This window comes from Metarhizium robertsii (assembly GCF_000187425.2).
Source record: "Metarhizium robertsii ARSEF 23 chromosome Unknown MAA_Scf_2, whole genome shotgun sequence".
In the NCBI taxonomy this organism is placed as follows: Eukaryota; Fungi; Ascomycota; class Sordariomycetes; order Hypocreales; family Clavicipitaceae; genus Metarhizium; species Metarhizium robertsii.
Window position 1 is genome coordinate 3,943,994 of NW_011942160.1, and position 13,517 is coordinate 3,957,510.

Genomic DNA, 13,517 nt, shown 5'->3' on the forward strand with positions numbered 1-13,517 from the left:
CCTTCGCCTCTTCACCCCGAGGTTGTTCCCCGTTGCGCCCTCATCTACCTACCTAGGTACCTACTTAAGTAGGTACTTAGCACTTGAGTAGGTACATGGTGGGCACCTAGCACTCCAACGGCACCACGCTCACAATGACAAAACGACTACGCTGATTTTATGCACCGCCTTGCTTGCGTGCAGTGTAGCCGGCAGTACACTAGAGGAAAAAGTTCATGCTGATTCAAGGCCCAAACAAGGCCGGACATAGTTGTCATGCCACATAAGGAATCAATAACGCACACATTGGGCCGATACAAGGATTTGTGAGCTACATACAAAGACATCGCTACGTAGCATCTGACGCATCGCGATGCGTTCACAGTGATTACATGGTTTGTTGTGGTTATCTGGGTTGGGTACGGCCACGCATACCGCGTTACAGTCACAGGGCCTACTCGATACAATGCTTGCATGGTTATTTGGATAGGTCTGGAAAAAATAAATAACCAATAACATACAAAGCTATGACATCAAAGAGCAATACAGGCTAAGCAAGGCCATGTGCAATGTATTCTTACGCCTCCGGCCTGGGGGTCGGACCAAATACCAATGCGTACCTGCAACATGAATCATCCTCACGCACACAGCTAAGTATAGTTGGGAATTACTAGTATTGCTCGCGACAATCTAATGCCTCAGATACCATGCATGTTAAACAAAGATCTTGCCCATTCAATAACCAGTGACGGGCAGCAAGATCTCAACGGACGGTACGATTTCCCAGCACGGAATTCCAAGAGTACGCGACAGACCCACAGTGGACACCAGGCGCTACACATTTTTCTAACATTTTGATTCGTTGATAGCTGTGGCTTATTATTGTACGTAGTATTTTATTTGGGCATTATTTTGCTCGAGCACATGTCCTTACCCCTGTCTGCACTCTTGTCCCAGTTCCACAATGCCAGAGAGTCGCGTCTTCCCACATCAGTCCCAACTGATCTGAGGATCGGCCCACCTGTACTTAAGCTCGCCTGCTGCCACCTTCATCCTCTTTCCACCTTGATAATTCCTATCTACAACTCAGAACGCCGACTCCACTTCCACCATACTATACAACCCCCCGCTCAATCACTACACCCATTTACAACAGCAATAATGACTGGACGTATGTAAATTCTACTCAACTGGAACAGGCAGGCAGTCAACTAATCAAGTACAACAGGCGGCAAGGGCGGCAAAGGCCTCGGCAAGGGTGGTGCCAAGCGTCACCGCAAGATTCTCCGTGACAACATTCAAGGCATTACCAAGCCCGCTATCCGACGTCTTGCCCGCCGTGGTGGTGTCAAGCGTATCTCTGCCATGATATACGAGGAGACGCGCACTGTCCTTAAGACCTTCCTGGAAGGCGTCATCAGGGACGCCGTCACATACACCGAACACGCCAAGAGGAAGACGGTTACATCACTGGACGTCGTGTATGCTCTGAAGAGACAGGGTCGTACTCTCTACGGTTTCGGCGGTTAAGCGAGAGTGTGTCTCATGTACGTTACGATTTATTTGATAGCCCTTGGTGCATAGGATCACTGCACAGGGTCAGGCAGGGTGTTTTATGACCATGGAATTCGGTTTTTTTTTTACGGGTGTTTTGTATCATACAAGGGATAGGGTAGCCTACACAACTGCGGGGTAATTGAATTTGTCTATTTGACGATATTCCACATCAAGAACCCATCCGCGCCAGCACCATACCGAGCAGCCCACCGATTAGCGTGACACTGCCATCTAGGCATTAGAAGATGGAACAATGCCGTTTCGGCGGCACCTGTTGTATTGCACAGTACACACTGCGAGCAACGAGTCTCCAGTCATCGCCACTGTCGCACGCTGGTCTAAGTGTCGCGTTGGCAACCGTTTTGCGACGACACTATGTCCGGTGCCGGTAACCATGACATTATCCACCTCTTGGAGCACATAAATCTCTGGGTAGACGATTGTACAATGGTAACTGAACCTTGACTTTCCTAATGGCGGGGATTACACGAATGAATACCATCATGACATATTTTTCCAACTGGGTGACTTTTCCTTCCTGCCAGATTATACCTGATTCCCACCTGGGCAGGTTATTCCAGACGTTTGTCCTTGTATAACTGCACTTTCACGTGTTGGTCCAAAGCAATCTTTTGCCAAGGGATCAACCCTGGCGGAGGAGATGAAGTAGTACTGTGAAGAATTTGGATCACCGGACCCATTATTCACCAGCCTGAACCTTTGTAATATTGTCATCCTCGATTGAATCAGCGCATTACCTCAGATGTGCACATACAGTCCTCGATGTGGACGAAGCTAGAATAGCGAAAAAATTATGTGCTGTTGTGATTACGGAGTACTCACAGACGAATTGATCATGGTCATACCGACTGGGTAGCCCGGTTGCAGCTTAAACACAGTCCTAAATTTAGATCGATATTTGGCAATGGGGCTGAGCCGTTCTGTTGGGCCGACACTGCGTGCAGCAAGCCAGGAACTTGGTAGTAGTACTAGGACTAGTAGTACTAGTACGTAGTCTGGTACTTCTAGTTGGCATTGGAGGGGTAGTCTGGGAGACCCCGGACCAGACACAGTACTCCGTACAGCCTGCACATCTGCATGTGTGTGTCACTCAGCTGTGATGCCTCGCAAGACAACGTAGCTGAGCGTCAAAGTAGCCGTTACCCACAGCACAGTCATATACAAGCTAAGTTTTCATCTCACCTGACGAAGGTGCAACGAACCTGTGAAAGGGGGTGATGAAACCTTGGGGAATCTGGGATTGGCCTGGATCTGTTCGGTGGCTTTGGTTTGCGACTACTAGGCGTGTATGCTGGTGTGTTTTCCCCGTCCGGCAATCCCGCTATGGCGGCGCTATAGCGGAAGAAGCATGTTTCTTTCTTATTATAAGATGCCCTCTTTGCCATGTGATGCCCATGTGTCGAATCGAGCGGGAGATGCGCGAATGATGCAGTGAGTTACTATGCTGCGACGCATAGGGGACCTTTAATGAAAAACCCTTGAAGATATTGCATTTGTTAACATGAAGAACATACAGGCAATAAATCTTTACTGGAATTCGACGTAGGTTTCTGCATAATTACCTTCATGATAGCGTGCGGCTGGGCAGGCTGGCGCCCAGACACCTCGCAGATCTAGATTTAGCGGTAATACGGTGTCGCGCGCGGATTCAGATCATCCGGACGGCCACCTCCGGCCGCGAACGATTGTGCCGAGGCTGGTGAAGTCTTCCAGACCTTTATTTGGAAGGGGTCAAGTAAGCCTGGAGATCTAGAAGCAGAAACGCCGAGTCCCTTGCAGCAGCTGGGGCTGGAATTCGTGGCTGTGATACTGCAGAGGGCTAGCTGTAGGTTTTTGGCACATGTGCAGCACCAAAAAAACCGGCAGATGCCGGCACTGGGGGCAGGCAGCCAGGAGGGCTTTGTGCCATGAGGGAAAACAGGCGAAGACTAGCACCTACACCTCCGTCTCGGCCAGGCCGAAGCTTTCGAGCACCAGTTCACTCGATAGTTACAGGAAGCAGCAACAGCTGAGGAAAACAAAAATTTTATATGCAGCAGAAAAATTTTGCCGGAGTGGTTCCTGCACATTGTTTCTGCTAGCTCCCAATGGCGCCCCGACCACGCATTCTCGATATTTCCGTTATTCGGATTATCCCGCTGCACTCTACCCGAGTCGAAGCCCCAGCCAGCTTGAGTGCAAAATCCTGTAGCCTAGACTCAAGCACAGCAGCTCTCCTCGCTTCGAGAATGAGGATCCAATCCTCCCACATCCCAAAATCGTACTAAGCAGTTCCGCCGGTGCCAACGCAGTCTCAACACTTTGCAGATGCAAAACTCGAGCAGCCGCTAAGTCCGGATCACAACCACCATGGATGGTCGTAGTAATGTCGATACTACCAATGAACGTGTTGTATGTCATTTGTCATGGAGGGAGAGCTTGGCATCGCTTTACCGGATGCTTGCATGACTGATTACGAAGCGTGGAATGACCAAGCCTTCACCTAGATGGTCATGTGATAAGTATGTGGCACACCGCGGATCGTGGCGGAACCAGTTAGAATACGTGGCTGTGCAATCTAGACGAAAAAAAAAAAAGCTTGGCGTTGGTGAGAAGCGAAAGGTGCATGCAAGTGTAAGGTTACGTCCCCCGTACGGAGTACGGAGTATTCCATCTATTGCGCTGGGCAAGGATGTTCTTGGTTGATGCGCTGGGCAATTCTTGGGTTCAAAAGCCCGTACTCCGTAGCGACCCTAGGAATACTCCGTACCAGATTGAAGTACTCCGTACCTAGTGAGGTATGTACATGTGGCTCTGGATCGACGCTGCTCAAGACGTCACTGTCTCCGGGGGCCTAGGAGATGTGGTTGCCACTCGTTCCGTTTAAGGGTCAGAGAGTGTGGACTTGGCTAGTACTCCCACTGTCAAAATCGCAATGTGTGGAGTACCACAGGGTGGATTTGTGTTTTCGGGAACCATCGTCAGTGGGCTGCTAGAGACCTTGTTACCTCTTCGCGCTCTGTCCATACGGCGTACCTCAGTGTTGTTACCTCGGTGTTGTTCAAGCTTCGGACGACTAGACACATCAATCTTGTGAAGTCCCAGTGATGTTATGGAGGAAGGCTGTCGTTGGCGAACGCCGAATCACGCGGAAGGCGGCCGAAGTCGCAAGGAGCATCTGGCATATTGATGGAGTAAACGCAAAGCAGAGCCACTAGTTTATCTGGCAAGGCACGCTGAAGTGATAAAGACCAGTCTGTCCATAGCTTGTCGGTCAAGAACCGGGACTGTTGTCTCTGGGACACGAGGGAACTAGCGTGTTACAATAGGCCTCTTTTTCTTCTTTCCTTTTCTGCGTTCGATTGGTAACTGCAGGCAGGTAAGTGCCAGACCCTTCCTGCCGCTTCTTGGCCTGGCTGTAGGCTACCTCACGCCTACCAGTCGCCCACTAATGACATGCCCGATGCGCCAGCTTGGCCAGCCCACTTATCCTTGCGGGTGGAGACGGCTTGTGGACATTGTGCTCCCGTCCTGCACAGTCAGTCCTCCCGGTACATTCGGGGGACCCACACCCACACCCGCAATCAAGCCACACACCCTGGTCGAGGGCTGCTGTGACGTTTCCGCATACTCGGTTCTCCCGGCCAGTCTGCCAGCTTATAAAGTGGCAGTCATCGCATTTGCCACCGTCATAAATCCATATACATAATCTTCTCTTTACCATACCCACATTGGTATCATGATGATATCTTTACCCATTTCCAGCACAGACGATTTTCACGCTCAGAAACACAACTGGCAGCAACCTTCCCACCTTCATAACTCGCACCAGTATCGAGACGAGGAAGATTTGCTCAACGATATCCCAGCTCTCGATTCCGATTTAGAAAGGCAACTGGTATTTCAGGGAAACGAGGATTCTCTTCAACCCTTCCACGACTGTCTGACGCATCCCATGCAGTCAGATAGTTGGGGCGGCCTCGCCCAGCTGACTCCCAAGATCGGACGCTTTTCTCACCAAAGAGAGTCGTCTTTATCGTCACTTGGGTCGACTGGCCCTGCGTCACCGTACACCCAGAATACATCGAATCCTCAAATCGCCTTTACGGACTCGACTTTTGAGGGACTTGCTGAAATGAACTCTCAAGACCTTACAAACAACCAGCCCAGCTCCTACTACCACCTCGCCAAATCGATGGGACCTACCCCTTACCCAACATACCACGGTATGGATGGTACAATAGCTGAAATGGCATATCCAGTTACGGTATCAGGACCAGGAAAGAGGCCGCGCATGGATAAGGGACTTTTATCCGCTCCAGAGCTGGCTGGGGCATACAACAGATCTCATCCAGCGTCCGTAGCTAGTTCTGTTGCAGGAGATTCTCCCGCAACCCCGGCTATAGGTGAATTGGACCAGAAATCGTCCCGCAGAAAGAATGGTAAGACTCCAATGACCCCAGATCTGTCATATCCGGCGGCTTCTGACTTGGCCTCGAACTTTCTAGACTACGGTCACATTCCCAAGCTCGACCGAACCATGACAGATGTATACGGAGATGAACTCTACAACCCCAACTTCACAATCACGGCCACCTCTTCCCCTCAGCCACACTCTGTCACCTCAGTTGGCAGCGACGTATTCAGTCAGCGTATCAATGCCGCGAACCACCAGCACTTGAGTGCTGCCCACTCGCCAGCATCTACAACTTCCCGCGCCCGATCGCCGTTTCGAACAGGATCGCCATTCGCGACTTCGTCTAGCCATCAATTTACCTGTTCTCAGCCTCCTTCTAGAGAACATGATCAACAAATTCAGCAACCGATTGCTCACCTGGAGAATGCCGGCGAACCTGAGACGCCGAAGACCATTTCTCCCAAGGACGCTGTCTTGGAATTTAATGAATCAGAAGCAGATGGCTTGTTCCCCCTCTTTCCTCAAAATTCTTCTGGCTTTGAAATTGATACATTGTCAAAGACAGCGCCTTCTTCAGACCACAATGAATCATACATTGGGCAGAATATGGGAAGTCTACATCAGAATGATCAATTTGGGTATCTACCTTCACAGGTGCCTACGGGAATCCAGGTACCTCAGCAATATCCATTTATAGCTCGTCCTGCAACCAGTCACGACACTCCACCTAGGCTGAGTTCATCTGGGGCCAGCTCCGTTGTGTCCGGAGGTAATACGCCTGCTCCTCGCACTAGGCCAACAAGCAGAGGAGCCGAAGGCGGAACGTATACCTGCACCTATCACGGATGTACGCTGAGGTTCGAGACGCCAACATTACTTCAGAAGCATAAACGGGAAGGCCATCGGCAGACTCAGGGCTTAGGGGCGCCCCGAGTTCAGGACATGGGTATGGCATCCGGCTTGCTTAATACACAAGCAGGACCTCACAGATGCGACCGAATCAACCCTAGCACGGGGAAGCCATGCAACACCGTGTTCTCCAGGCCCTATGATCTCACCAGACACGAAGACACTATTCATAATGCGCGCAAGCAAAAAGTGCGCTGCAATCTGTGCACTGAAGAAAAGACTTTCAGCAGGGCGGATGCATTAACAAGGCATTATCGCGTGTGTCATCCCGACATGGAATTGCCTGGAAAGAGTCGCCGTCGTGGATGAAGCTGAGCGACGCACAGGGATCGCTCTGGGTTTCAAATGACGGCAATGTGCGGCCACAATGACACCGATACTCTGCGGGTGAGAAAAAACCGGAGTTTGACGAACCTCTTTGGTGCCCAAGCTGGGAGGCCACTCAGACAAGCTGCAAAACAAGATACGACGTGGAATCGGAATTTGGCTGTGCTATGACGTGTTAGGAACCGATTTGGGATGTTTCGTGTGTAATCCAACAGATCGATCATGTCTACCGTTACGCAAATGGCCAATCCTGAAGCACCGTGTGGGGCTCCAGGGGTCTGCGATGGTGCTGCAGGGTCCTGTTCTTACCTTGCAAGTATGCCCCACTGACGTCACTATGCGACGTCGCCACACACCGACTGACATCACAATCCAAGCTTGCTCGAGGTGGAACAAAGTTCCAGCAACCAAGGGAGAACGGAGATTTGAGGTTGTCCAGAAACGGCACTACATTAATTCGTGGGTTCCAGGTCAGGGCATTTTGATCGATAATGGATTAATAAAACGTCATCACGCTCACCAGATCCGGTTTGGGATGACTCACTATGCGAGATGACTGTGGCTGTCCTTGCAACCGCGGCCACGGCACTTTTCAGTTTATCGCTGTTCCATTTTGATCGCGCCGGAATGGATGCGTGACTGCTAAGCGAGACTTTTTTTTTTTCATTTTTTCTTCTAAGTTTTATAATGTGTCAATGAAATGTATTGATGATATCGTTATATGGATGCAAGGCTGGACCTAATGGAAAGCGTACATCATTTTGTTTCGCATCATATAGCGCATTGAACTTTGGCGTGGAAATTGATTAGGAATATATGGAATAATTATGTATTATAGCTTAATGGGATATAAACAACAAAAAGGCCTTTTGGCCAGGTGGTTATTCATATTTGGAGGACAGTAAATACCCGGGAGCGGCGTACTCAAATTGTAATACTGCTTATCTGACTATATAGAGCTCCAAAGGAATGTAAAAAAAGTATTGAACTTGCACACTACACGAATAGTTTACTAGTATCAGGTAATATCTAATTACCATAAAACGAATAATAACATATATATATCGCACTCGAAGGACTGAACCCAATTGTTATAAGGTTTTTTTTTTCGTATTTTGAATAGCTGTTCTCTTCATGGATCTTGCTGAACAAATAGTGCTCTTGCATCACCTTTAAGAGGTACTTCCAACAACGGCATCTCTTGCTCGATGATACAAGGGCTGAATGCCGGTCCATGCCTCAAACTGTAGGAGCGTATTAGTATAAAGACAAAAGAGCATAGCGGAATGCAAGAATACGAGGTTGGAATATTCATATATACATACCTGATACCAACCTTGCGATGCAAGAACTTCAAGCCCGGGGATAACGGTCCATGTGCCAATACTCTCGGCCATTTGCACGATTTGGGTATGATGAGGCTTATAAGCCATTTCCAAAAGGACACGTTTCACTCTGGATACGGCGGACAGTGACAGGAGGGTGAACACAACGTCTTCAACTCCATTGTCAATTGGTTGATCAGCAGGAATGGTGCTGATAATGACCGAAGGAGAATGAGTGAAATCAGCCGCCTGAGCCGGTTCTGTGATTGCATTGACGTTATAGTCCCTAGGAAATTCCGACGCCAGTGTGTTGACTTTATGTGCATCACGTCCGACGACATAAATGGTTTCAAATCCCATAAAATGCAAAGCATAGATTGCTGCACGTGTTGTGCCTCCGGACCCTATGACAGCTGCTGACTCATTCTTTATAGGGTTGATAACACCTGCCTCCGATAACGTATAAACCATGCCCTTCCAGTCGGTGTTGTCGCCCAAAAGACGACGTTTGTTTGATGGGATGTCGTCATTGAGAGGAATGATAGTATTAACGGCCCCAATCGCCTGCGCTGCTGGTGTTAGCTCATCAACCAACGCTATTACGTCTCTCTTCAGGGGGATAGTAACAGAAGCGCCCCCAAAACTTTCGCTATGAAGGACTTCATCAAGGTTCTCAGCCGAACTGGTTTCATGGAGATGATATTCGTGTGGTAGTCCGGTGATGCCGAAGAGAGTGTTGTGGAGGGCTGGTGACCTAGATTGAGAAATGGGACTCCCAAAGAGATAGAATTCTCGCTTTTTGATCTGACCAAGGAGTGCACGACCTTGACGGATCTCAGCGGCCGACAGTTGACCTGGCGCTGCCTTGAAGGGCAAATCCGGGTGCGATACCGGTGTCAAGAATCCGTTCAGAATTCGACTTAATTGACCCGCAGCGCCCATGTTGATGGCGATAATTGGTGTTTTGTGATCAGCCATCATCCTTGACTTAAAATTCGCTAAATCGAAATTGTCTTCGATACTCTTGGCATTGCCAACTAGCTTTATCACATTCCCGTATTGCAGGGCTCGATTGTAAAACGGAATCCACGACGCATTTTTCCAGGACAAAGATCCAGCAGGGTCATGGTGAGAACTGACAATGAGAGTGTTTCTTCGGGTCTCTGTCAATTCCTGAAGGATTTCATCACTGGATGTGACTTCGGCATCAAGATATTCCACGCCAAGTCTCAACGCCAGCCGATACAGGTCATGTCGGTGATCATTGGCCGCATCTGGAAATCGTCCACCTTGTGAAACTGTTCTGACAGTAAATATGATGGGTAGTTTTGAAACAAATCGTAGCAATGAAAGCTGCTCTGTCACCGCTTCAAGAGACCAGTCATCTAGGAGATCGACTCGAATCTCAATCGCATCTGACCCGACACTAGCACTGCTGATCGCGTGCAAGTTTTCGTTCAGTTTGGGAACAGTTAAGGACACAAAAAAGCTTTCATCCTTCTTGGCAATATTTTTCACACAACTATTCCCAACAGTAATAGATGTTACGAATCTCTTGAAGTCATCCGGTATGCTGTTAGACCCAGTGTTGGGCGCCGAATGAGGACTGTAATAGATATGGTTGCAGCACACCTCGTACCAGGCTTTGCGGCGCTCATAAACCTGACGTATTTCTGTTGTGTATGCTGGCCGAGTGGTGTCTCTCATCAGATATTCGATGACCTGATCTATATTTCGATGAACGAGAACTACCATGCCGCCACTGTTACAATAGTTCTGTAGCAACTCTCTTGCCTTGGGTATCTCCACAATTCCGCCTCCACAGGACAAAACATGGCACTCGGGCATGTTCTCGGCTACGTCTTGTAGCAGATCTAGTTCATCTTGGCGAAAGCCATCCCACCCTTTGGGACTGTTGATAATCTCTGGTATGGTCTTGCCCGAGCGATGTTCAAGCTCTTCATCCAGGTCGATAAACTTCCAGTCAAGTAATTTGGCCATCCATCGGCCGGCCGTGGTCTTCCCAGCACCCCTCATACCAATAACAAAGACGGAGCGCTTGGCGTGAAGCCTCCGAGTAGAGGCATGCTTGACACCGCTATTGCTATCTGTAATATCGGAGCCGTCTAACTTGACTTTAAAAGATTGTGCAAGCGTATCCCACCATCCGGGCCAGGTCTTGCCAACACATTCCCTTTCAGTGATAATGGTCGACCCAGGAGCCACGACAGAGAGCACACTAAGGCTCATGGCAACGCGATGATCGTCGTAGCAGTGAATGCCAACATTGGGGGTCTGTATATCAGATAACGACTTGCCCGAAATTTGAATCCCATCGTCCAGTTCGGTGCACGTGATGCCGAATTTAGCCAGTTGCTCCTTCATTGCCGCAATTCTGTTGCATTCTTTAACACGTTGGTTGGCAATTCCTGTGATTTGGGTTTCGCCATTTGCAACTGCAGCCAGGACTGAGGCAGTTAGGAATGCATCCGTCATTGGCTCCATGTCCACCTGTGGCAGTGGCTTCAGCTGTCCAGTAATCGGGCCAGTAACCGTCGTACTGTGCTCGTCTTGTTGGACGGAGCAGCCCATCGGTCGCAGGACATCTATCGCAAACCTGGCATCCCCTTGGAGAGAAGCTGATCCAATGTTTGGAATCGTACAAGTAGTCCCCGTGATGGCTGCGACAGCTAGTGGGTACGTGGCAGAGCTGGCGTCGCTCTCGATAATATAATCCGAAGGGTTTTTATACGCACCCAGCGGGATGTGATACGTGTCCATCTCTGTTGTAGACTTCGTAACAGATATTCCAAAACTGCTCATCATCGAGATGGTCATATCGATGTATGGTTGCGAGATAGGTTTTCCGCCAACAAGGCGCAGAGTAACAGGACTTTTGGCATAAGGAGCTGCCATAAGGATGGATGAAACATATTGAGAGGATACTGTTGCAGCCAATTCGATCATGCCGCCTTGGAATCCTCCTGTGGAATGAACTCGAATAGGCAAGCTTTTCTCCTGCTCTAGGTATTCGATCTGAGCGCCGTTTTGGCGCAAGGCATCTACCAGCGGCCCAATTGGCCGCACCTTCATTCTGGCGTTGCCTGTCAAGACAGTCGAATTTGAGCCCTGTGTTGAAGAACACAATGTCAGGACAGTCGTAAGGAATCGGGACGCGGTGCCAGCATTGCCGATGTACAGGTCCTCTCTGCTGGCACTCAGCTTACCGCCATTTCCTGTCACCTCGAGGATTTCTCCAGCATCATGCCAGGAATAAGAAGCCCCGCCAAGTTGTTTAATGGCCGACAACATAAACTCGGTGTCATCAGAGTGTAGAAGATTTTTGATTTTGCAAGGACCGGAACCTAAAGCAGCGAGAATAAGCGCCCGGTTAGAAATACTCTTAGATCCAGGAGGTGTCACGGTAACCTTCAGGCCGTTAGGCATGCCAGGCGTAACGCTGATTGAAGCGGAGAGAATTGTTCTGATGTCTGAATCAGCCACAACACTGGCTTTAGGCTCAAATGTCCGCCCTATTTGTGACAGCAAGACAATCTTCTTTCGATCACCGTCGTTTTTCTTGTCCACTGACATCTTTTCCAGAAGTGTATCGATGCGGCACTCTTTCCCCGCTGTAAGTTTCATCACTCTCTTGTCTTTAAGCGATGTAGGTAGCCCATATGAAGCAATGCATTTAGATAATCTCGACACTGCGTGGGGTCGCAAGATACCAAGAAAACGGGCCAGTTCAGCTTCTTTGACCATGCCAATGGCAACGGCCTCGCCGTGGAGAAGCTGGGGTGTCAAAATAGCCTCGATTGCGTGGCCAATGGAATGACCAAAATTGAGCAGGTTTCTCAGGCCTCCTTCTCGCTCGTCAGCGGATACAACCTCTGCCTTCACCCGTGCAGACCCAACCACAATACGCGTGAGAGTATCTTTGATGGGGAGCAGGCGGTCCAAGCCCTTGGACCGGACGCATGCCAGGATATCCGCAGCAGATTGTTCCAATATGGTGAATTCATCCTCGTTCCAAATGGCTGCCGTCTTGATCACCTCAGCCATTCCATTGATGAATTCACGAACAGGAAGAGTCTTCATAAAGGCCAGATCGATGTATATTCTTTTTGGCTGCCAGAATGCACCAACCAGATTCTTCCCCATTGGAGTATCGATTGCTGTTTTGCCGCCAATTGACGAATCTACCATGGCCAATAGGGTAGTTGGGACTTGGACAAATCGAACTCCTCTCATAAATGTAGCAGCTACGTAGCCAATCATGTCGCCTATGACGCCGCCTCCTAGAGCAATTATGACAGTATCTCTGGTACATTTTTGGGACAACATCCAATCTTCGATCTCGGCTTTCGTCTCTCGACTTTTCGATGCTTCACCGGGCGGGATGGCGTACGTGAGCAACCTGGCGTTGTCGGCTAGCTGTAGGGATTGGAACCAGGCTTGGAAAGGCGGCACATATATGTCGTGAAGGTTTGTATCGGTGATAAGAACATAAGTCGACGATTGCACGTGATTGACTAGATCAGTGGCTACGAATTCCGGCCACAGGCCATAATCCGCGACAATGCTATCCTGGCCGAGGATAGATATCTTTTGGGGAGAGCCCATATCGACAGTCGACATTTTGATGCGACGACAAGCGCAGCTGTTTGAACAACTGCTGCCGGTCCAAGTACTAACTGTCGGAGAGCGATGGTTAGGGGCTGGGGATGAGTAGGACAGAGTCAATGATGGATTCGAGGGTATTTTCGGTGGTGATTTACGACAGCGTGGACGGAACTCAATCGGACAAACCCATCAACTACCCAGTGGGCTGGAGCCCCATTTTTAAATTGTCAATTGTGGTTGTTTAAGGCTGGTATGTGGGAGCCGATGTCGGCTAGCGTGATTCACCTCCAACCCCCGGCAAAATGAAGAAATCTGGGTTCGAAAGTCGGTGATCAGGGCAAATACATACGACCGTTCACGGCTTCAGTGGCTGGATT

General features: G+C 49.4%; 3 protein-coding genes across 3 annotated transcripts; 2 read left to right on the plus strand and 1 right to left on the minus strand.

Annotated features, from left to right (window-relative positions):
* Positions 1-1,140: 1,140 nt before the first annotated feature.
* MAA_05294 (Histone H4) lies at positions 1,141-1,509 on the plus strand (the record flags this gene model as incomplete). Its single annotated transcript, XM_007823292.1, has 2 exons — positions 1,141-1,150; positions 1,208-1,509. The coding sequence occupies 2 exons, from the start codon at positions 1,141-1,143 to the stop codon at positions 1,507-1,509; spliced, it is 312 nt and encodes a 103-aa protein (XP_007821483.1).
* A 3,766-nt stretch (positions 1,510-5,275) lies between these two features.
* MAA_05293 (zinc finger domain-containing protein) lies at positions 5,276-7,171 on the plus strand (the record flags this gene model as incomplete). The annotated part of the gene is made up of 1 exon (XM_007823291.1): positions 5,276-7,171. The coding sequence occupies one exon, from the start codon at positions 5,276-5,278 to the stop codon at positions 7,169-7,171; it is 1,896 nt and encodes a 631-aa protein (XP_007821482.1).
* A 1,190-nt stretch (positions 7,172-8,361) lies between these two features.
* MAA_05292 (pentafunctional aromatic polypeptide) lies at positions 8,362-13,155 on the minus strand (the record flags this gene model as incomplete). Its single annotated transcript, XM_007823290.1, has 2 exons — positions 8,362-8,433; positions 8,515-13,155. 2 exons carry the CDS (start codon positions 13,153-13,155, stop codon positions 8,362-8,364), a joined length of 4,713 nt encoding a protein of 1,570 aa, XP_007821481.1.
* Positions 13,156-13,517: the final 362 nt, after the last annotated feature.